Genomic DNA, 24,488 nt, shown 5'->3' with positions numbered 1-24,488 from the left:
TCTCTGGCATGAATCGCGTAGGATGTGTATGAGCATTAGGAGATGTGGGCAAGATCGACATATGGAAGTTTGGGTTAGTTGTGGGGCCGTGCTCGGATATCCGAAGTGGTTAAGGTGACCGCTCACGTTAAGTGGGAAATACGAGTTCAAATCCCGGTACGACACAAATTTTCGTAAGTCATTGATAAATAGCAGAGCTGAAGTCAGTATCGATTCACAGTCTACGAATCAAATTTCGTAAAAGAAAGCATCGGTTGATAAAATCCACCTTAAGTCAAAAATGATTCTTCATTTTTGTAATGGAGGGAAGAGAGAGAGAGAGAGAGAGTGCGTGGTGGGAGGGGGGCGGGGGACTGACTACAATAAGCAGTTTCAAAGGCTTGTACAAAAAAGAATATGGTGGAGAACTGTATCAAATCACTCTTCAGAATGAAAAAGGCAACAAAAACATCAAAGACAACAAAAACAAACCTCTTGTGAATAAATGTGTGGCACCGAACATTCAACGATATAAGAAATGTCGTACTATCATAATAGAGGTCCAAATATTGCATAAAACTCTGATTTACCGTCACAGTCTTTGAAAATCAGCATCTGATGATCTTAGTCTTTTCCATTTTACCGCCTTAAAATAGCGAAACAATCAGTGCACGCTTTTACAATCAGACATGGCTTTCACCCGAACTAAAGCTTGTAGTAAGTGGAAAATATCAAATTACAACTTAGTAATTGACTTGAAAATTTTTTAGAAGTAGTAAAATCTCTCAGAAGTCTTAAACGGCCATTAATGAAATATCTTCGTGGGAAGTTTTGGGACAACTGCTATAACGACTCAGGATTGTTAACTGGTCCTGCTGTTACGGTTTGGGTCTGCTGTCTATATTTTTTTGCTTCGGCATTTGTCCTATCGACATCTTCCGATAATTATCAACAACAGCCCACCCACCACCTGAGAGCTATTTTTGTTCTGTGGCCCCATGCTCATCCTATCGCCTTAAATGTAAGGAGTACCATGTGTGTATCTGTTCGTGAACCTTCGAAAACTTTATACTACAGCATTCATATATTTACTTTCTGGATCAAGCGTCCTTGACAGTCTGACATTTCCCCAAAAAGAGAGTGGAAAGCCACTAAAAATCCACTCTCAGGTAGGCCGGTCTATTACAGTAACAGTAGGTAATCCGGAATACGGATTCGACCCTGTTACCAGAAGACAGCGAGCTGCGTCTGAAGATAACTAAGCGTGTCTGGTACAGCTTTTCCTCGCGTCTCCTAAATCATTCAAGGTGAATGTAAGGAAGCTAATTATTTTTAATGGTGCTTCATTAATATTTACTTAACGCAATGACTTGTTTCATGGCGGTGTTATACTGCAGCAGTGGTCTGACTCTCTCTCTCTCGCAATTCACACACACACACACACACACACACACACACACACACACACACACACACACACACACACACGTGGCAGGTGAGACACGAACACGTAAGAACACAGTGCAATTTGATGACATTTCCGCTGTTTGACTGTGCAGACTTCTTTGTTTTAAATTAGCTATCGCGATTTTGGGGTTTTGCGTATAATTAGACTTATATCGAACATTGTGGTACTTGACAATGGCTTAATGCCGTAACCATAATATAAAGAAAGATGTTCGTACAGTCAATTGGTGGAAATATCATTCAAACATTACAATATGACTGTGGCCCAAAAATAGTATCAATATAGTGAAGAATGTTCCCTCTGCTATACCCTTCCTGTCTACTGCAATAAAGTATTTGTTTTGAAATTGGAAATTTCACATTTGGGCTTTATAGTTTGTATTTTTGCGGTTCAGTACCTCAGTCGGTAACAACGGAACCCTTGTAGGATGACTTTTTTGAGCGTACCTCTCTCTATCTGTCCGACTATTAAAGACACATTTTCTCAGAAGCTGGTTGATGTATCAAATGGAAATTCATGTCACTTACTAAGATCTACGATCTCTTGGCGGTGTAAAAAACTGGAGCTCCTACGCCAATGCAATCAAATGATACGACTATTTATGTCCCATATTTCAGTACTCGCAAACCCACTCATGAAAGCCAATAGAGTACTTCCCGTTGGCCTAGAATGATGAATTGTGGCAAGAAGCAAGGTTTGACTGTAAAACTAAAAGTAAAAATCCGAAAACTGTTAACTTGTATTTGTATGACATAAAAATATTCCTTTGCCACTTGTTATCCGACTTCATAATTTAAGTCTCGGAATTGCCAGAACCGATATCTTGCCAGTATCAATGACGATAATAGGCAGAAATTGTCGATATTGTCGATTTCCGGGAAGGATGACCTATACACACAATTAAGTTTGTATGAAACCCCCTGTGAGCGATTCCTTCGCGCACGTGGCCCATTTTTTACCCATTTAATTTCTTTGCCTCTAATTTCGATCGTTCATCCCCATAATCAGTCAAGCCGTCAAGCTGGAACTTGGCATCATCGTTAGTCCAAGTTAGACTGTAGGCAGTGTGTACAGACTGACGCTGTAGTGCTGTTGGTATGCGCATTACTTTCGCGAAGAGGGCTATTTGAAACAGTGTTGAGGTGGAAGACAAGGTGGTGATAGACGCGTAGATAGTTCTTGTAAAATAACAGAGGGCAGAAGCGCCCTGATTAGGAACTGTGTCGAATCATGTCTTCTGTACTCTACTGCGAGATTCCAATGATCAAATTTTTTCGTCTTCGGATACAGCTTTACGTCGAGCGCCACCCAATTATTGTGAGTCAGTTACTGCGACCACGAAGGGGAACAGGCTGAGACTTGTACCGTAGCCTATACAAAGAAAAGTCCTTCATGTAACATCATTATCGTTTCGAAGTCTTGTGTATAAACTGAGGCGGTACAAAAGCCTCCTCAAGCTATAGGGACAGAAATTATGTTTTTCTGGCTCATATTGGGCGCCGAAATTACGCAGTGACGCTCCATTCCTATAACCACCTGTTTCCTGGCCGACAAACTAGTGTAGGTAAGTCATTAAAGATCAAAGGTTTAGAGGTGGTAACAGATTACATGAAGGAAAAGTGGTTAATACGGAACCACATAGTTCGCAATAAACGCCTTGTTAATTTAGGTTTTCAGTCAAACAAAGACATCAAACAATTGCCCGATATAACTCAAAGTATTTGGCTGGAATGTAAGGCTTTTTCATACAGAATGATTCAGCTAAATGTGGACGAACTGCAGGAAACTATTCTAGAAAAAATAAGGAGCAAAAGAGTTCATATGGACAGATGGCCGGAAATTCGCTCCAAGGGAGCTACACACACTTGAAGGAGGAGGTAAAAGATTTTTGTGAATGTAGGTTAATGATTGTAAGCACACATAAGAACACGCCAGCCAAGTGGGAATGTTGGGTCTGCACCGGTATTTTAGCTCCACACCCAAGAGGTCAGTGAGCTGGGGCACCATCAAGTGGTATCCACATTACCCTTCGTACCACCAAAGGCACATCTTCCAGCAAGGGAAGGCAAGGTCACCCGCAGGAAGTGCGGATATGCCTCGCCCGTAGGGCGTTGTGGAAGGATGACGAATCCCACGGTGCAGTCGCCAGCAAGCCCCAACCAAACATTGAGGCTAAATCATACCATGGGGATTCTCCATAGCCCACAGTGGCTGTTGTTAAGGCTGACCATAGCGCCGTTGGTAAAGGTAGTCTCATCTGTGAGTAGGACTGATGAAGAACTCCCAGCACCGTGGTGGTCTGTGCGATGAATCAGCAGCAGAGGCAAGTCCGTAAATAATAAGGCCAGTACACATTGTGATACGATTAGTGGCAGTTGTGACCAACGTTCCACGCTTCGTCTGGCTTACCCCCTGCTGGCTGGCTACTCACCTACCTGGTGCTGATATTTGCGACGCTGTTAGATCTTTTATCTGCATCTTAGAGTGGATGTCCCTCCCTCTGAGCAAAATTCCGGCCATATGTCCATATTACCTTCTTTGCTCATTACCTTCGCAGGCATCTTTTTCTGTGGTTTGTCCCCATTTAATAAAATCGCTCTGTATAAAGTGAGTTTTTGAATGTAGTCTGTTAAATGTCAGAAGGTCATCGAGCGACTAACTATAAAAAGAATGTCGTTTTTAAGAAATCATCGCATAAGAACAAGGATAATCATCATATAATAGGATAATCATCATATAATAACAGAATAGGTGTCCCATTTCCACTATCTAGGATGTGACACAATTTTTGAAGACGAGAAAGGGGAAACCGCCAGTTCTATGGCCGCTGCTCCTGGGCCAGTCAAAAGGGCAGACAGGAATGCCCCAGTGATGAATACAGGAGGTAGCATTGTCCGTGTGCAAACTGCTGTAACGGTGTCAAGAAGGGGGGCCCTTGCCGTTTGGTTTTACTGACCATAGCAGCAAATCTACCGGTGAATAATACATTGGCATATCAGTTAACACACACAAAATGGTTCAAATGGCTCTGAGCACTATGGGACTTAACAACGGAGGTCATCAGTCCCTTAGAACAGAACTACTTAAACCTAACTAACCTAAGGACATCACACACATCCATCCCCGAGGCTGGTTTCGAACCTGCGACCGTAGCGGTCACGCGGTTCCAAACTGAAGCGCTTAGAACCGCACGGCCACAACGGCCGGCTAACACACACATGCACGCAAGCAAACACATCACAATTATAACTTCTTTTGAGTGTAGCGCTTTTAAATCTTCATTCTCCCCAGTTCTTTACTTTTGCGAGAGCAATTTTCTTGACCATTATTGTAGCATATTGCAATAATGATGGACGCCATTGCTGTTCTTTCAAACTTCAGTTTGTTCATGATTTTTTTCCATCCATAAAGTTCGTCAGATTTCATTACAGGCATTAACTTTACCCACTTTTCATCGGATCCCACGTGTCATATGCTTTCTAAGACAAAAAAAAAGAAGGAAAAAAACGGCGCACCACTAACGAATTACTCGAACTTGATGTACATGCACGGAGAAACAAATGATCACAATCACAGAAAAATTCGATGATTCATTCAAGAGAAAAAGCTTCACAAATTGAGCAAGTCAATAACGCTTCGGTCTACCTCTGGCCCTTATGGAAGCCGTTATTAGTCTTGGAATTGATTGACGGAGCTGTTGGCTGTCCTGAGGGATATCGTGCCAAATTCTGTCCAACTGGCGCATTAGTTCATCAAAATTCCGATCCGGTTGGAAGGCCCTGTCCATAATGCTCCATATGCTCCGAACTAGGGAAAGATCCGGCGACCTTGCAAGCGTGAAGAAAAGCAATAGAAACTCTGGCCATGTGGGGGCGGATGTTACTTGCTAAAATGTAAGCCCAGGATGGCTTGCCGTGAAGTGCAGTGAAGAGAAACAAAACGAGGTGTAGAATGTCGCTGACGTACCGCTGTGCTGTAAGGCTAGCGCGGATGATGACCTACGCGGTCCAGCTATGAAAAGAAATGGGACGCCAGAATGTCGAGAAATGGAACGCCAGAATGTCACTCGTGGTTGTCGGGCCATTTGACGGGCGACAGTCAGGTCGGTACCCCACCGCTGTCCAGGGCGTCTCCAGACACGTCTGGAACATCATTGTCTTCAGTGATGAGTCCTGCTTCGAACTGAGCGCTGATAACCAGCGAAGATGTCCATCAGAACGACAAAATGGCTTCAAATGGTTCAAATGGCTCTGACAAGGAAACCTCCCCATCACCCCCCCCCCCTCAGATTTTGTTATAAGTTGGCACAGTGGATAGGCCTTGAAAAACTGAACACAGATCAATCGAGAGAACAGAAAGAAGTTGTGGGGAACTATGAAAAAAATTAGCAAAATATACAAACTTAGTAGTCCATGCGCAAGATAAGCAACATAAAGGACTGTGTAAGCTCAGTAGCGCCGTGGTCCCGTGGTTAGCGTGAGCAAAAAAAATGGTTCAAATGGCTCTGAGCACTATGGGACTTAACATCTGTGGTCATCAGTCCCCTAGAACTTAGAACTACTTAAACCTAACTAACCTAAGGACATCACACACATCCATGCCCGAGGCAGGATTCGAACCTGCGACCGTAGCGGTCGCGCGGTTCCAGACTGTAGCGCCTAGCACCGCTCGGCCACTTCGGCCATCTAGCGTGAGCAGCTCCAGCCCGAGAGGGGCTTGGTTCAAGTCTTCCCTCGAGTCAAAAGTTTAATTTTTTACTTTCAGATAATTATTATCTGTCCGTCCGTCCGTAGTATGGGGACCCTACACCTACACAAACATTGAAACACACGACTTCAGTCGACTACAGCGCACGGAAGAGAGAGTATTCCCGCTAACGAGGCTCCCTGGCTGGCAGTTGACTGTTCGCTACTTTGGACGAGAGTGCATTAAATGCGTGAGATGTATTCAGTGGGCAATATGAATCCAGCAAATATAGCTCGCGACTACAATGAACGAACGGACAGATCATAACTTTGCGAAAATAAAGCAAGTAAGCTTTTCACTCGAGGGAAGACTTGAACCAAGGACCTCCCGATCCGCAGCTGCTCGCGCTAACCACGGGACCACGGACGGCACTCCTGAGCTTACGCTATCCTTGATGTTGCCTATCTTGCGCATGGACTACTCAGTTTGTATATTTTGGTTATTTTTTTCATAATTCCACACGACTTCTTCCTGTTTTCTCGATTGATCTGTTTTTCAAGGCCTATCCACTGTGCCAACTTATAACTAAATCTGAGGGGAGTGCGGTGGGGAGGTTCCCTTGTGAGCACTATGGGACTTAACATCTGAGGTCATCAGTCCCCTAGAACTTAGGACTACCTAAACCTAACTAACCTAAGGACAGCACACACATCCATGCCGGAGGCAGGATTCGAACCTGCGACCATAGCAGCAGAGCGGTTCCGGACTGAAGCGCCTAGAACCGCTCGACCACAACTACCGGCCTCAGAACGACATCCAACAGCTTTATCGACCAACGCCAAATCGAATAACTGCTTGCAAAAGGACTTTAAGTGGTCTAGCTCGTTACTGACGTGATCAATTTGTGAAGATTTTTCTTTTGAATAAATCATTCAATTTTTGTCTGAAATTATAATCATTTGTTTTTCTGTACATGTACACCACATCTACCGATCTCCGTCCGTTTCGGACAATTCGTTAGTCGTGTGTTTTTTCTGTCTTTAGTGTATCTTCTAGTGCAGTGAATGAGCTACAAGTTTGGCAATGTTTCACGCAACACATTACAGCTGGGGTATACATATGACGAAATGCAGGCTGGGATTTTATTGCCGCAGTCTGTTCGTGGCTCCAGAAAGACGTGGACTCGATAGTACTGGGGAAGAAATATTGGCGAACGAGGAATTTATGAATGTCTTGTCGACTGATTCGTGGGGTAGGCTTTATGGCTGCCCTGCTACAAATAACTTTAGTAAAATAAATCAAGCACCACAACGTGTAACACGACGAACATGCAACTAGCTGCGTCGTTTCCTGACACAGACTGTCTGTCTGCCGTGTTTCAGGGTACTTCGGCAAGTACCTGAACAAGTACAACGGCAGCTACATCCCGCCGGGCTGGCGCGAGTGGGCGGGCCTCATCATGAACTCGCGCTACTACAACTACTCCATCAACCTCAACGGCAAGCGCATCAAGCACGGCGACGACTACCACAAGGTGAGTGGCCGGCTGCGTTGCCTCCTTTTTCTTCGACGACGGGCCTCAACGCCCGTCGGGGTAAGTGGAACCTGGCTGCTGGGCCGCGAGTACGAACCTGATGCTCTGCCTGCCTCTTGCAGCCAGTGTGTTCTCAGCAAAGCTAGCTGAGCACTCTTCAACGGATCCACTCAAAGTTCGAGGCTGCAACCGTCATTACAGAAGTTTTAAATTTCTAAGGTCATCGTATCGTTCGAGAAAATAGCAATTTCTTTCTTCACCCGTGAGGCGATATATGAAAATTTTGTTTATGGTGCAATTTGTGAAAAGCTCTAGCGTCATGTTAACTTTCTGCTGAAAGAAAAACTTAATTAGGAAGAGTACACTGTCCAGCAGTATGTACTATCTACACTCTGTATTCAGCTGTGGTATGAACATAAACACTCGCAATCCGCGCATTGATCTTGTGTCTTGTACACACACTTATTATAATTATGACGTGCCGACATCCAATGTATTCCACGATCCTTACACATATATTTGTCATCGACACGATGCAGAGCGTAGATGGTGGAGGTTGTATCCAATGTGAAGCTGAAGATCCTGAGATAGTAACATAGTCTTACTGAAATCGGTCATCCAAATAAATACTTTACTTGCGGTCTTGGTTGTTTGGAGTTTTTCCAGAGTTCATACCCAAACAAAATATCTAAAAGTACATTATTACTTTAATTATTTGTTTTACTTATTTTTGTTTCATGTTTTAAATTGTTATTTTACGTTTATTTCTATTTTTAGTTTACCCTTTTACATAAGTGTATTTTGTTGGTTTAAAATAATAAGTAACTAATTACTATGATACGAAATCATTACAATAATGATAATCTGTATAGAAATGCTTAAAAGATAGTTCTTTTTTTACATCCAGTACAACAAATAAACGAAATTTCTTCACATAATACACACGACGGACAGCACAACATAAAACAAAATTCAGTAGAATTCACGAACTGTGGCGGGTTATCTTCTAAATATCCCGATTTGTATCAGCCATATTTGAGTACACTGGAAAATGTTGGTGAAGAGAGAACTGATGATGTACTAGTGACTGTAGCTTGATTATATTTCTTTTCAACTGGACAGTGACATAATAATCATTCAGTAGAACTAGATATCAAAATTTCTCACAAACTTCTTCCAACATCCAATGTCATATACGTGTAACGGCTCTATCTGTCCTGTCGAGCCTTTTGGGATCACGAGACGAACAAGTTCCTTGTCACTGAAGTTATATTTCTACTAAAATGATCGACGTTTCGACCCCTCTGCTGGCATCTTCCTCAGGATCTTATGGTGTACACTACTGCTAGAACACTGTCAGATACGAGGACACTCGAAAGAACAGATACCATTGATAACCGGTGCCGGTCGGAGCACACATTTTCAACATGTCCCCAATGATGTATATCAACGCCTGTTTGCAGCTAGGGTGTCGATTTATCACTTCATTTCTAGAGAAGCTGCACGGTCATCAATGGTATCTGTTCTTTAGGGAACAGATACTACCTTCATATATAGAAACTAGTCGGACGAACAAATTTCCTTAAGCAATCTCGTTTATGGGTGAACTGCAAAATTTTTACGAATTTCAGCAGCACTCGTCTATCGTCACTACTAGATGTTCGACATTTAGCTGGCTCGTTGAGATACACTTTAGGGTGACCATTTCTAGTAAGACTATTTCAGAAGATAGGTTTGATATTTCGGAATTCAGTCGCTTGTAATAACACAGTGTTTACCTTTATTCACTGGTCCCTTAATAAAAGACTCTCCGTTGTAATGCTTCTTCATCAAGAGTCAGAAAATGTGTTATAGCTTCGAGGTACCCCTTGGTGGCGTCTCATACATTCGTATTGGTGTTCACTGGGACTGTAGCAAGGCTCATGCGCTGCGTGTCTCTGCCGTACGTTAACGCTTCCTTGGAATGCGAGACTTCTCCCACCAGGAACAAGTGGCTGTACGTACAGAACGACACGGCAGGAGATTTCATTAAGCAACGCGTGCGTACAGCCGAATACGTGCCTCTCATAGTCATTGCCTCAACTTGTTGGGGCTTTAAAACACCAGTAGAATTCCCAATCACGGCAGCGCGGATCACCAACGTCGAAACAAATATATTTCCGGCATTAGTAATAGATGGAAATATGTATTCCGACAATGGAACTAACAAGTGGCTAAAGTAATACTGTTAATATCTCATAAAAACTATAAAATGGTAGTTGCCAGAAAAAATTAAATTTCATCGTTCCTTTATGTTTATAAATACAAAAAACGAACAAATGTTTTTGGCTTGCGCAGTAATCTGAATATTGTTCATTATGATAACGTAGCATAGCAATTTACAATGTATCCTTCACGCCCAGTGCAGTATCCTGTATCCTGCGCGCATTCGAAGTCTCCGTCTGCAACAGACCAGGAATTTTATTCCTACCTGTGCTGCTTCAAGTAGCCTACACGTCTAAAAATCAGAGGGAGCGAAGTTTGCTACGCTTTGATGAAAGACGAAGTCAGATGTCGCAAACGTTCTTGGTTCGCTATAAACCTCGCCCGGCTACCCCCCCTACCTCTCCCTCCCTCTCTCTCCCTCCCCCCCCCCCCTCTCTCTCTCTCTCTCTCTCTGTCTCTCTCTCTCTCTCTCTCTCTCTCTCTCTCTCTCTCTCTCGCTCTCGCTCTCTCAGGATACAAAATTACTTTCCTTTAGACACCAATTTGATTTCATTAAAAACCGAAGATGATATCTCAGAACATTTGAATGCGATACACCGGCGGTACACTAGAAATATGATTTCTTTCAAGAACCATCCACAGTTGCTGCTTCTCGTGAGCGGCAAAAAGTGTAATTTATTGGATTTCTTGTTAGCCGATTAGCGTCCATGAAAACAGGTTTCTTCCAATCGATGATTCTTGTAAGGAAACCATCACATTCTCGTTCAAGTTGTTCTCACGTTCATGAGTTAGCAGTCGCGAAACACTCGTTGTTGACGCTGTTACAAAGAAAACGGCGTTCGGCATGTAAAAAATGGCGTGCTGAGACATTTTCAATATCTAAAACTTAGTTTTATTCCGTAGAACTGCAATAAATTAAATGTTACCGATGGTAAACTGTAATGTTTCAGAAAAAAGACTACGTTGCTGTCTTGGACGACTGAACTCTTCTGGTTAGGACAAACTATCGTTGTCACCCACAGTAAACAGAGTAACAGGATTCGCCTCAGTGTCTTCCGTTAAGAACGATAAAAAAAGGCGTAGAGTGTAATACATTCATTTTCGTTCCCCCATACTATACGTAATTTTGTACTGTACTTCACGATTATAAAATATCTCTCTTGTTCGGATCAAACTGCGTGCAAAGTTCTAAGTGAGCTATCTTTCTGCTTGAAAGTTTATTTATTTATTTATTGCGCTGATAAATTATTTATGCATTTGCTATATATACATAAACTTCGAATGCGGCTTATTGTACTGGTCTAAACAGATTCCTTAATTTTTCGAGCGATATGCTGTTGTTTACTAATGATGACACTAAGTAATGTTAAGTGAATAATAATTTTCTTGTGCACGTAGCGTATACATGTTCTTGTCTTCGAACATTATTTCTTTCACACTCTAATTACACATATGCCAACTAACACGAATAGCAAAACTTCTCTCCCACTTTTTCGCACTGCCATCCCGTAGAACATCCGTCTAACTTTGTAAATGACAAAACTGAGAAGTCTTCTCCAGTTACTGCCACTGCTCACTACTCAACACCCTAATGGTACAGTGTAACAAAACCCTCCTGCTATTTGAGGAATAAATGACTGACCCAGAAACAGTCAGTTCATTATCAGCGAGAAACAACTTGAAAATGGCGTGAGAAACAGTCGTTAGTGATGAGTCAAAATATCCTGTAAGTCCTCTGAACTGGTTTACGAATACAGAAGAGTCGGTATAGAAACCAATGCTCACTCGAATATGTACCCACAAGAAATAAATCACGAACTTACTTTACGAAACAACCTTAGTTATGTTACGTTTACTGGAATATGTGGGACCAAAACCTGAAACATAGCACGCTATTTGGAGAGCACAAATTTAATCTCGTTTCGAAGTTCAGAAACGTGTGTCAGTAAGTATTGTGGCTATAATATCAGCTAATAGGGAAATGAACTTTTACAAAGGCATGTTGGGTAACCGTGAGGTGAACTTGAAAAGCGACAGTTGACTTTTCTTCTTCGCATAACTGCAGTGTCTGTTACTACACTTGTTCTGTATTGAACCAGTCTAATGTGTGAAGAGAGCTAGTCAGCTTCAAAGTACTTTCCCCTCTTTTAATAAAGCAACATGTCTCAGAGAAATAGATTAGCATTCATTTGATTCTTCTAATCGTTTTCCCTTCTTCTCTTTGTTAGCTGTTTCATAGTAAATAAACTTATAGAAAAAATGCAACACCCTCAAGGAGTGCACTCAGTGGCACCCTGGTGTAATATGTGCATACTGAGAGGACTTAATGTTGATTTTTCATTAGTCACTGCCACCGGCCATCAGATGGTATTCAGGAGGATCTCCATCTATGCACCTCTGTTTTGTCTCAGCAGGCAGTAACTCTTCCGAGTTTAGAGGTGAACAGTATTTGCAACATTCATTCCTGGGTACAACCATGTCCCGCCGACGAATAAGTACTCCTGTTGAGCAAACTGAGTCGTTTGGCTGGTGCTGCGTTTTGCGCCTGTGGGAAACCGTATGGACGTATCGACAGAGAGCTGCACGTGTCCGGCACAGTGGCTCGGTGGTGTGTCGCCGCGGTTAGCAATGGGCTACGGAACATTCTCGCACCCCTAGACGTCCGCGTCGTACAGACCCAAGTCAAGATGTCCAGGCATTGAGCGAGCAGCTGTGGCCGACCAAACGTAATCCAGGGAAGAAATCCAGGCACATGTTACACGTGCTGCGTCACAAAAGAGCACTGGCAACCATCTGCCGGCAGCGGGACTAAGAAAACGTGTGAAAGTGGCCATGCTATCACTGACACCAAGACTCCACCGAGCACGGCTGCTGTGTTACCGTGAAGGTGTCGACTGGAGAGCGGAGTGGCGCACTGTTGCCTTCAGTGATGAGGGTAGGTTCTGTCTGTACGCAACTGATCGACGTACTGCATAGACCTGGTGAGCAGCCTCATCCGCAGTCCATTCGGCCACCACACACAGGTCCCCACCCCATGCTTCATGGTGCGGGTCAATCACTCCCGATCGCACTCGTTATTTCTACGGGGTAAATTAATCGGTGTCCGTTACATTTCACAGCTTGTTATCCTCATGCTACCGCCACTTCATCAACGGGAAGGTGATGTGTTTCTCAGCAGCACAGTGCACGTCTGCAGCGACGCAACGTGCTCTTCGTGGTGTACTGTTACTGCCCTGATCAGCAAGATCGACAGGGGATCTCAGGTTGATTCCGTATTTCTAGATTTCCGGAAAGCTTTTGACACCGTTCCTCACTACCGACTTCTGATCAAGCTGCGGGACTATGGGGTATCGTCTCAGTTGTGCGACTGGATTCGTGATTTCCTGTCAGGAAGGTCGCAGTTCGTAGTAATAGACGGCAAATCATGGAGTAAAACTGAAGTGATATCAGGTGTTCCCCAGGGAAGCGTCCTGGGACCTCTGCTGTTCCTGATCTATATAAATGACCTGGGTGACAATCTGAGCAGTTCTCTTAGGTTGTTCGCAGATGATGCAGTAATTTACCGTCTATTAAGGTCATCCGAAGACCAGTATCAGCTGCAAAGCGATTTAGAAAAGATCGCTGTATGGTGTGGCAGTTGGCAGTTGACGCTAAATAACGAAACGTGTGAGGTGATCCACATGAGTTCCAAAAGAAATCCGTTGGAATTCGATAACTCGATAAATAGTACAATTCTCAAGGCTGTCAATTCAACTAAGTACCTGGGTGTTAAAATTACGAACAACTTCAGTTGGAAAGACCACATAGATAATATTGTGGGGAAGGCGAGCCAAAGGTTGCGTTTCATTGGCAGGACACTTAGAAGATGCAACAAGTCCAATAATGAGACAGCTTACACTACACTCGTTCGTCCTCTGTTAGAATATTGCTGCGCGGTGTGGAATCCTTACCAGGTGGGATTGACGGAGGACATCGAAAGGGTGCAAAAAATGGCAGCTCGTTTTGTATTATCACGTAATAGGGGAGAGAGTGTGGCAGATATGATACGCGAGTTGGGATGGAAGTCATTAAAGCAAAGACGTTTTACGTCGCGGCGAGATCTATTTACGAAATTTCAGTCACCAACTTTCTCTTCCGAACGCGAAAATATTTTGTTGAGCCCAGCCTACATAGGTAGGAATGATCGTCAAAATAAAATAAGAGAAATGAGAGCTCGAACAGAAAGGTTTAGGTGTTCGTTTTTCCCGCGCGCTGTTCGGTAGAGGAATGGTAGAGAGATAGTATGATTGTGGTTCGATGAACCCTCTGCCAAGCACTTAAAAGTGAATTGCAGAGTAATCATGTTGATGTACATGTAAATCACCAGACTTTTCGCGTATTGAACACGTATGCGACATTATCAAGTGGAAACTTACTCGTTCTCCAGAGGCTGCAATATTTTTCGGACAGTCTATCGCAGGATGCCGTTCGACGCCTGTATGATCGTTTTCATGTGAAAATACACGCCTGTGTTGCCGCCAGAGGTGGCTACACTGTCGATAGATGCCCTATTTGGGCACTCTTTGCTGTGACGTGTTTTTCGTTTGGTCTGACTTTGTTATCGGGTACTCCTACAATGGTGAACTATTTATTACATCTCTTGTCAATAAAATAGCCTTGTCCTTGAGGGTGTTGCATCTTTTTCTGTCAATAAAGCTCTCCATTTTCGAAAACCATTCTGCTTTTCTTGCAAGAGTGATTCTGGTCAAAAATGGTTCAAATGGCTCTGAGTACTATGGGACTCAACTTCTGAGGTCATCAGTCCCCTAGAACTTAGAACTACTTAAACCTAACTAACCTAAGGACATCACACACATCCATGCCCGAGGCAGGATTTGAACCTGCGACTGTAGCGGTCACGCGGTTCCAGACTGAAGCGCCTAGAACCGCACGGCCACACCGGCCGGCAGTGATTCTGCTGTTGGCCTCAATCGGTTATTTAATATACAGCAGACACGTCGAATGTAATATACTTATACCTCCGTAGTTTGTGGGTCTACTTCTTTACCTTTTCTTAAACGTAGAACTGATAGTTACGGTTAACCATGGGATCCCCTTTGTAAGGCAGCAAAATGGTTCAAATGGCTCTACGCACTATGGGACTTATCATCTGAGTTCATCAGGCCGCTAGACTTAGAACTACCTAAACCTAACTAACTTAAGGACATCACACACTTCCATACCCGAGGCAGGATTCGAACCTGCGACGGTAGCAGCAGCCCGGTTCCAGACTGAAGCGCCTAGAACCGCTTGGCCACAGAGGCCGAATCCTCCAATCTTTACGAGTTCTATAATTATGACCTCTAGTCCTGGTGACTATTTTATTCTTATGGTTTCCTATTACTGCCTCTAATTCCTCTAAATTAAAGACATCAATATTTTTTACTAATTCTCAGTTTCTGTCTCATGATTGATACGAGGGTATGTTGAATAATTATGCCTCAGAATTTTTATGTGAAAGCTCTTAAAGCTTTTTACGTATAACAGACTTTATTAACATTCTACACCTCTGTTCTTCACGCCTTTGTATTTATTTCTCAAAATTTGTCCAAACGTCAGACTATTTTGTTGATACCGTCACTATTAATGGAGCCACAACGTCACCTTCGCTTGCAGCGCTTCATCGCTAGCAAAATAAAGTCTTCGGAGGTGTTATTTATGTTCTGGAAATAGATTAAAATCGTTCCAGATATCGTAGCACTCGTGTGTTATCCGACGATCTTCTCCGATAAGTTCATGAACCCGCTGGCGGTGAGTGTAGTCGGTTGTCACACGCGGTCGTCTCCTCCAACCACTGCCACACAGGTAGAGGGTAACACCACCGTTCCCTTCACTGCGACCACGAACAAGCCAATGTCTCACATTACTGATGTCGATACAATCATCGCCGTAAACGGCTTTCATTCTTCTATAGATATGCTGCGGTTAGAAATTCGACGTAGTTGCGTTAGACATCGCCACGTTTCACGCTGCAATTCGGAGCCTAGAGGGTTGCAACATGCATGACATGTAATACCTCAACTGATATTGATAACAGATTACAAAATTCGGAGGCCATTACTTTTCAGCACGCTCTCTTAGAAATGTCTGCCTCAGGGGTTGGGTTGTTGTGAGGGAGGAGACCAGACAGCGTGGTCATCGGTCTCATCGGATTAGGGAAGGACGGGGAAGGAAGTCGGCCGTACCCTTTCATAGGAACCATCCCGGCATCTGCCTGGAGCGATTTAGGGAAATCACGGAAAACCTAAATCAGGATGGCCGGACGCGGGATTGAACCGTCGTCCTCCCGAATGCGAGTCCAGTGTGTCTGCCTCGGGGTTAAACCAAATACTCTTCTAATGTTCAATGCATTCCTAATGCGTTACAACGTCTATTCAACCACGACTGGATATGTTTACAAATCATGATGCGCTTATTATTAATTTATTTCGGTGTGGGTCTGACAGCATCGAAATAAATTAATAATAAGCGCATCATCACAGTCTGTGGTTTCCTAAATCGTGAGGCGATGACCAGCACGAAGAAACGATTTAGATTTTGGAAAAGTAACAGATGTAGTCGACGAGTATTTTTTTTTTCCTTAGAAGACACGCCACACATTGCAGATAACGTATGAAACACTACAATTTACAGCTCCGAGTTCAGCGATGTATCATTATCTGTGTATTTTCAGTGGCTGGTAGCATTATTATGCCCAGTTTTTGTTTCCGGCGTTTTCCGGCTAACGTGCTTCTCGCTAATGTGAATGCAATACGACAGCAAGAGCGCCAGGTCCGCCGTCGCTGGACCGTGGTAGCGGCGGCAGCTGCTGACTGGCCACTGACGTCACTGCTGTGAGCTCGCTGGCGTGCGTCTTTGTTCGGACGTGTCGTCTTCCGCCGCCGACGTCTCACTTAGCGGAGACCGCTGACACGCGCTCATGGCATTCAGGCAGAGTCCTTCTCCGGGCCGCGGATTACAGTGGCATCTCATTCAGCAAGCTTTCACCACGAAGACACAGAAGCGGCGTGGATGATCGTAGGAATTTCTGCAATAGGATTTGAAAAGCGATCACCGTTAGGCGTATATGTGCTTTAGTCTATTAAAATTTGGCCTGGCAGCGTTGGCATTAAATGTTTTGATAACGAGAATTAAGTTTTAATTATCACTTTCACGACAGAAACAAAACCAAATGGGGTAGTTCATAAATGGTTCAAATGGCTCTGAGCACTATGGGACTTAATATCTGAGGTCATCAGTCCCCTAGAACTTAGAACTACTTAAACCTAACTATCCTAAGGACATCATACACATCCATGCCCGAGGCAGGATTCGAACCTGCGACCGTAGCAGTCGCGCGGTTCCGGAGTGAAGCGCCTAGAACCGCTTGGCCACCGCGGCCGGCAATGGAGTAGTGGTGCGGATTATTCCGCTACAGTACTTCAGATAGAAGACTTCCAGTTGCAGCACCAATAGCTGGCAGTTAAAGTTAAAAGAAAGTAAACAGTGACAATGATTTTCGTAGTTGTCATTATAAACAGAAACCACATGACTCGTACGAACAATAAGAGACTGGAATAGAAGGGAGAACGCTTAGAGGTACTCAGGGTACCCTCCGCCACACACTGTCAGGTGGCTTGCGGAGTATGGATGTAGATGTACTGTTGTAAAAAGGACACACCGTAGCGTTTTCGGCACACTATGAACATAAGCGATATGCATGCATGCTGACACCGTATGTTCTCTTATTTCGTCCAGACTCCTTCCATGAAGTTGTCGTCGCAGTCTCTCGAACCTCTCGGAATCTAGCACCGGTTCATCATGGTCCTGCTACAACCATGCGCTTTGGCTGGTCCTGCACTCCTCCACTGCACTTGCATTGCAGGCTTTCACCGCAGTGTCTTTTCTGATCCATTTGTTTGCTTTCCTTCCTCTCTCTCTCTCTCTCTCTCTCTCTCTCTCTAATCCCAACCATTTATCAGAATGAGATTTTCACTCTGCAGCGGAACGTGCGCTGATATGAAACTTCCTGGCAGATTAAAAATGTGTGCCGGACCGAGACTCGAACTCGGGACCTTTGCCTTTCGCGGGCAAGTGCTCTACCAACTGAGCTACCCAAGCACGACTCACGCCCCGTCCTCACAGCTTTACTTCCGCCAGTACCTCGCCTCCTTCCTTCCAAACTTTCTAGAAGCTCTCCTGCGAACCTTGCAGAACTAGCACTCCTGAAAGAAATGACATTGCGGAGACATGGCTTAGCCACAGCCTGGGGGATGTTTCCAGAATGAGATTTTCACTCTGCAGCGGACTGTGCGCTGATATATCTCCTATATATCCTTTCTTCCAGGAGTGCTAGTTCTGCAAGGTTCGCAGAAGAGCTTCTGCGAAGTTTGGAAGTTAGGAGACGAGGTACTGGCAGAACTGAAGGTGTAAAGACGGGTCGTGAGTCGTGCTTGGGTAGCTCAGATAGTAGAGCACTTGCCCGCGAAAGGCAAAGGTCCCGAGTTCGAGTCTCGGTCCGGCACACAATTTTAATCTGCCAGGATGTTTCCAACCATTTATATTTCTATTGTTCAAGGCGCACCCTCGGATTTTTTTTTAAGGCGTTATAATCCACGTGTCACTGCTATACAACTGTTCCATACTTTCAATATTTGCCTTAACGTCACTGAAGATAGTGATCAGAATTAGCTTATGGTTATAACTGTAATACATAATGATTTAAGTAAGCACGTTACTCATGCCGTCCCACGTTCACACTGCAGAGCAACACGAGTGACATATTGCCAGAAAAGGAAACATGTTCCGGTTTTCCCTGCAGAGACAGTTCTGCCGCGGTACGTATAACACGTGCATCACCGTGTGCTAGTGAAGAAGCGCGGAAACTGGAAACGTACTCAGAGTTAAAGAACGCCAGACAGTACGACTCTTGTGGGAGAAACTTTTAAATTGTACACAGATTCACTGCGAAATTATGGCTGTCGTAGTGAAATGGCCAAAGATGTGGGTGATGCTGACTAGGAAGGAAGACCATTGATGTCGACGACAGGGCAGAATGTCCAGGCAATCGAGGAAGAACATCTGATGGGAAAGGATGAGAGTGTTCACAGAGCGGTTCTCGAATAACTGCATGAACGAGGAGCGGATTTCTCTCGTCGAGGACGATTTGTAGTACGTTCCGACCATTGTTCACAGAAATTTCATGACTTTGTTGGAAAATAGTGTCCAGCTGTCTGTGTCACTTTGAAGTGTATTGCAGCATTCTATAAAAGTTGCTTGGCTTACTACGTTAACTTAATTTTTAAAGTTTTCTTGTATATGTATAGTACAAAGTCATTACAAGCGTTACCGTTTTCTTAGTAACTGAACGTAAGATAATTTCCATATTGTCTTTGTATGTTTCGAAGAAAACTTTGCACTATATGTGCATGTAAAATAACTCTTTTTTGTGAAACGTGTGAGAGAGAGGTTCGTAATATCCAAATTACCAATAGCAGCAACTCCAACGTAATAGACATTGCACTAAAAACTTCTGTCGAAGTTCTAGTGATTAGATCCTAAGCATTACGGGACAATGAGAATCGTAGAACCGGCCTTAGTGGAAGTAACTTGGTCCCTTGATTAGCTACAACCGCGTTCCAGTTCAAAGAAGTGGGCGTTGTTGATTTTGTAGGGTAAACATGGGAAATGGTCGCGGAAAATGACATCGCGGGCAGGTGATGCGGCTAGCTTTTAAGCGTCATTAAATTTGCGGACGTTGAAAAGGACAAAAGAGTGGAACAGTGCAGATGGTAACGCTGAAAGGGAAAAATTAAAGATAATGGTTTCCAAATTACCTTAGGAACACAATGGTCAGTTGAGTACAGTTTAAATATCTGTCGGAAAGATGAAGTTTCAAAGTTTACACAATAAAAATCTCATTGACGACATACATAATTAGGCAGCACTTTCTACGGTATTTTGAACAACAGAAGTAAATACTAATTTCTCAAAAATTTTACAGCTTCTAACAGAGCAGGACTTCTAGATTTGCAGCGAACTATGCGCAGAATGGTTGGGTCTGAGGGATTTCATGTTAAAAGTTGGCAGAATAAACGAATTACGAGACGACATAAATGCTAGCGTAAGCCTTCATGAACGTTGTCATCTTCAATAAAATGTTTCCGAGTATATGACCGCATCGTCATATTTCTGTAAAAACAGCTATCGTCCAAGTTTGATAATATTATTCATCAGGGCAGAGCGATAATGACGTTGTCGAAACGTTGGTTTTATAAACTACGTTACTATGTAGTCATGTTACCTGAAACAGTTTACTGAAGAGAGGTCATAGCTTCAGAAAAGACAACCCATAAGGGTAGTCATTAAGTACCAAAAAAACTGAAGTTACATAATCAATGCGTTTATTTTGAGATACATGTCCGCTCCAGTACTGCACGTTGAAATCTCCACTCTACATAAACGTAGCGCGCCGTTAGAGTAGCCGCAACAAAATGCTACAGCCCATCTCCAGTTTAGCAACGGGTTGCCGCAGAGGCATGCTGTGGTAATGTAATTAAAGGCTTACGAAAAAACTTCTAGCATCAGTAATAAAAAGTGGCCAGTGGTTTATTTAGACGAAAGGTGGAGTCATAGATATTACGCGGTAAATAAATTCTGGAAAAATCGTTGTGTCCGAGGAGTATTGTAAACAAAAGAGTGTCCATAAATATTTAATTGTAGTGCTATGCATTGCTTCGACGTGTAGGTGTGTGAATGGTGGACCAGAAGTCACGATGAAAAGTATTCAAGTAACTCCATCAAAATCCGACAAGTGATCGTGTTGTTTTGCTTTTGGTTCTGGCGAATGCTATAGTATGTGTGTTCTGTTTTTGCTAACATGGTGATAATGTTGTTAGCATTTGTGTTATAATGACGCATACAAGAAAATTCACAACTTAATAACCTCTTCTTAGCGTATGGGAGCACGAAAAGGCAGGAACAGATGATATGTATGAAAAAATTAGGGAAAACTTTTTTAATCGCTTCAAGAAAGAAGCCCCAGCGGAGGATAATCTTCGGAAACCGAAAAGAAAGGCTTTGACAGATGCACCACGCAGTAGATGATCCAAGAAATATGACAACTATAATGAAGCCACCGACGGCTTAAATGCATGACTGTTTAGTTTACCAGCGAAATTGACACGGAAGAAAGAAGTTGGCCATTCTTTTTGACCCAGAGCGCCACTGAATTAAGTGATCATAATATGAATACGTGACGTGATTAGTGCGAACAGTTACTTGCAGTTTTATCAGCATTAGCGGCTCGCCGAAAGGCTGTAACGACAGACGAATGTGCTGCGTTGTTTACATTTCGCCGAAAGACAACCCTCACTGTTATGAAGAAATTACCCAGCACTTTCCTCATGTTGATGCTAAGTGCCGATGTTACCAGTGATCTTATCAGTGGGCCACATTTATTCGGTCGGTCTTTGAAAGTGCCATCGATGTTATCTCACTGACCTTACGTGAACTCAGTAAAGTTTTTATGCAACAGGATGATATCCCTGTACACTACTGGACTCGTGTTCGAGACTGGTTGAACAACCAGAGTCCCTTTTGAAACAGGACGTGGAAGGTCTCTTATGTGGGCGCCCAGAAGCCCGGACTTAACGAAGGGCGATAATTTGTTGTGGCTCTTCGTAAAGAAAAGAGTTTCGCAACTCGTGTGACTTCCGATGAAGAGCTGCAAGAAGAGATTATCTGTGTCCTGAGAATGATTGCTCCCGAAATGCTGCGTTGAGAAAGCAGACGCACATGACACCGATTCCAACTCTGTGCCGAGAATTATGGTCAATATACAGAGAGAGTTTGAAATAACGTAAGAAGGTTGTAATAACATTCGTTTCTGTGTTATTCCATTCTTCCATGTGTCATTTTCTGTTACATACCGTTTCTGCTAGAGCTAGGAAGTTGTTTCACGTTCCTGTTTGCGGTTTACACTGCCTGACAACTGCTAAGGAATATCTGCCAATTGCTATGGAACAACTGCCAGTTGCCTACAGGACAACCGACAGCTGCTACGGAACACCCGACCAATGATAGTAAAAGGAAATGGTGGGACGTGTTAACTGCAGCCTATGAATGAACGCTCTGTATGCATTCGACATCTCAAGCAGTACGACATTTGACGGATGCCGGCCGCTGTGGCCAAGCGGTTCTAGGCGCTTCAGTCTGGAACCGCGCGACCGCTACGGTCGTAGGTTCGAATCCTATCTCGGGCATGGATGTGTGTGATGTCCTTAGGTTAGTTAGGTTTAAGTAGTTCTAAGTTCTAGAGGACTGGTGACCTCAGATGTTAAGTCCCATAGTGCTCCGAGCCATTTGAACCATTTGACGGAGGTTGTTGTGGAACCGATTAGTGCGACATACCGTGTGGTGCAGCAACATGTCTTTAAGAAAACATTTGAGTGCTTACAACTGCTCGAAGCCGGTCAAAGCATCGCTACTGTGGCCACAGCGATGGGTGTGTCCAAAAGTGTAAATTTTTTTGTAAATTTGTGGTAAGATCTTATGGGACCAAACTACGTAGGTCATCGGTCCCTAAGCTTACACACTACTTAACGTAACTTAAACTGACTTACGTTATGCCCGAGGGAGGACTCGAACCTCCGACGGGGGAGCCGCGTGGACCGTGACAAGACGATGTAGACCGCGCGGCTACCCCGCTCGGCTCCAAAAGTGTCATCTCGCGATTAAAGAAGGCCGCTTAAGTTGTAAATGCTATGAGAAAGCATGTCTACGGTCGTTAGGCGGACCAACACACCGCAAGAGGATCGACATGTAGCCCTAGTGCCGAAAAGGAACAGACATCTCTCTCCTAGGCTAGATCAGTGCGGACCCTGCAACCGCTAATGGCACACCTGTAGCTGCCAGAACCAATACGTGGCGATCAACTGAGGCTGGTTTGTATGCTCGGAAGCATGTTAAATGCATCCTACTCCAACCACGCCATAGTTGAGAAAAAGTACGTTGCAGGATGGGGTCAGCAGTAGTGGTCCAGAGTGATGTTCTCCGCTTCATTGTGGAAAGTGATTCCGGCCGCCAGTTAATGTGGAGAGACAGTGAACACGTTACACAACATAGCATGTCCGTGAACGTCCTCAGTATGGCCGATGCGTTATCGTGTGGGCAGCTATTATGCACAATGGCCTAAGGCCGCTGCATATCGTTGCGCGAGGTACCGTTATTACACTACAGCGGTATTTTAGAGAGATTATTTTGGATCATGCTCGTCTGTTTAGCGGTGAAGTAGGTCCCGACTCTCTATTTGTGGATGACAATGGTAGCACACATAGGAACACTGAGGTGTCGGAGACACTGGAAAGTGAAGATACTGAACGGCCTGCATACTGCCAGGACCTGTACCTATAGAGCATGCCTGTGATGCTCTTGCTAGACGTATTTCTCAACGAACATCCTCTCCTCGAATGGTGCAGTTACTGAAAACCGTCTTGAGAGACGAATGGGCAATATCCGAGGATTTCTCGCCCGACGACCTCTCAACAGCATGACAAACAGGTGCAAAATCTGCATATCCCTTACTGAGAGTGCGATATTGGCCTTTATGTTGGGTGTCTGACCTGTGTCAAACGCAAACATTTTTATGTCTGTTATCCTCCTTTGCCATGTGGCGAAATCTGTATCATTTTTGGTTATAAATATATCACTCCACCTATGTGCTGTTTCTCAGGTAGCCCATCAATGCCTACGATTATTCCTGTGCAACAATGTCTCTGTTCCTTGACAAATGCCAACCAGTTATGTTGCTTCTTGTATCAGTGCAATAACATTAAATATTTCCGAGTGTAATTTGTGGCCCACCCTACAAAGTGTGAGTGCTCGATTTGCAACCATACTGAAGTGTACGCTATCGCTACTACATATCCCTGTAAATCGATGGTGCTGTCACCCCGTCCATGTCTTCAGTTGGCTTTGTCGGATATTACCTTGCATTAAAGCATAACACACTTGTTTAACCTAAAGACTCGTATGTCGTTGCGCTGTCGCCGGTGCAGTCCCCAGAATACGTAGGAGCTGGTCGGTTGTCGGGAGGTAGTGTTCGGCCATTGATCCCGCAGCGCTGTCCCTGGATTCTGGGGGGCGGCTCAAAGTTTAACCAGCGGCGTCACAATAACGCGGCTGCCGGCCGTCCGTGTGAATAATTCCTCCGGCTGTGCCTCCGGCCCGCCCCCGCCTCTGGCTGCGGGGGCGGCGGTCCGACACGGCGCCGCCATTAGCGAGAGGCAGGCGGACTCGCCGGACCTCGACTAGGCCGCTCAATGTTTGATGGCGGCCCGCGCAAAGCCACGTCACAGCTATTCATCCCGGAAGGCAGCCTCCAACGCGCAGCAGCCTTCCCAACTCCCCATCTTACGTCTCTCACACATTCAGGGCGACTCCGTGATGATGATACAAGCTCTCAGTCATGATAGAGAGGGGTAAATGTATCAACTTGAGGCACGAATCCCTGGTCCAGGAACGATAGTTGGGCAGGAAACTTTCAGAAATGGTAGTACGGCCCAATCTTTTTTTTTTTTTTTTTTAATGTCAAGAAAT

The 24,488-nt window shown here is 44.2% G+C and overlaps 1 protein-coding gene across 2 annotated transcripts in view; it reads left to right on the top strand.

The window, feature by feature from the left end:
- LOC126162400 (extracellular sulfatase SULF-1 homolog) overlaps positions 1 to 24,488 on the top strand; it is a 782,309-nt gene that overhangs the window by 487,370 nt on the left and 270,451 nt on the right. For both annotated transcript variants that reach the window (XM_049918893.1, XM_049918892.1), the window contains exon 5: positions 7,516 to 7,667. In XM_049918893.1, coding sequence (XP_049774850.1) covers positions 7,516 to 7,667 — 152 coding nt within the window. The remainder of the gene's footprint in view (positions 1 to 7,515; positions 7,668 to 24,488) is intronic.

The sequence above is a fragment of the Schistocerca cancellata genome, chromosome 2 (assembly GCF_023864275.1).
Source record: "Schistocerca cancellata isolate TAMUIC-IGC-003103 chromosome 2, iqSchCanc2.1, whole genome shotgun sequence".
NCBI classification, from domain to species: domain Eukaryota; kingdom Metazoa; phylum Arthropoda; class Insecta; order Orthoptera; family Acrididae; genus Schistocerca; species Schistocerca cancellata.
The sequence above is the reverse complement of the archived record's forward strand: the minus strand, read 5'-3'. Positions and strand labels throughout refer to the sequence as shown.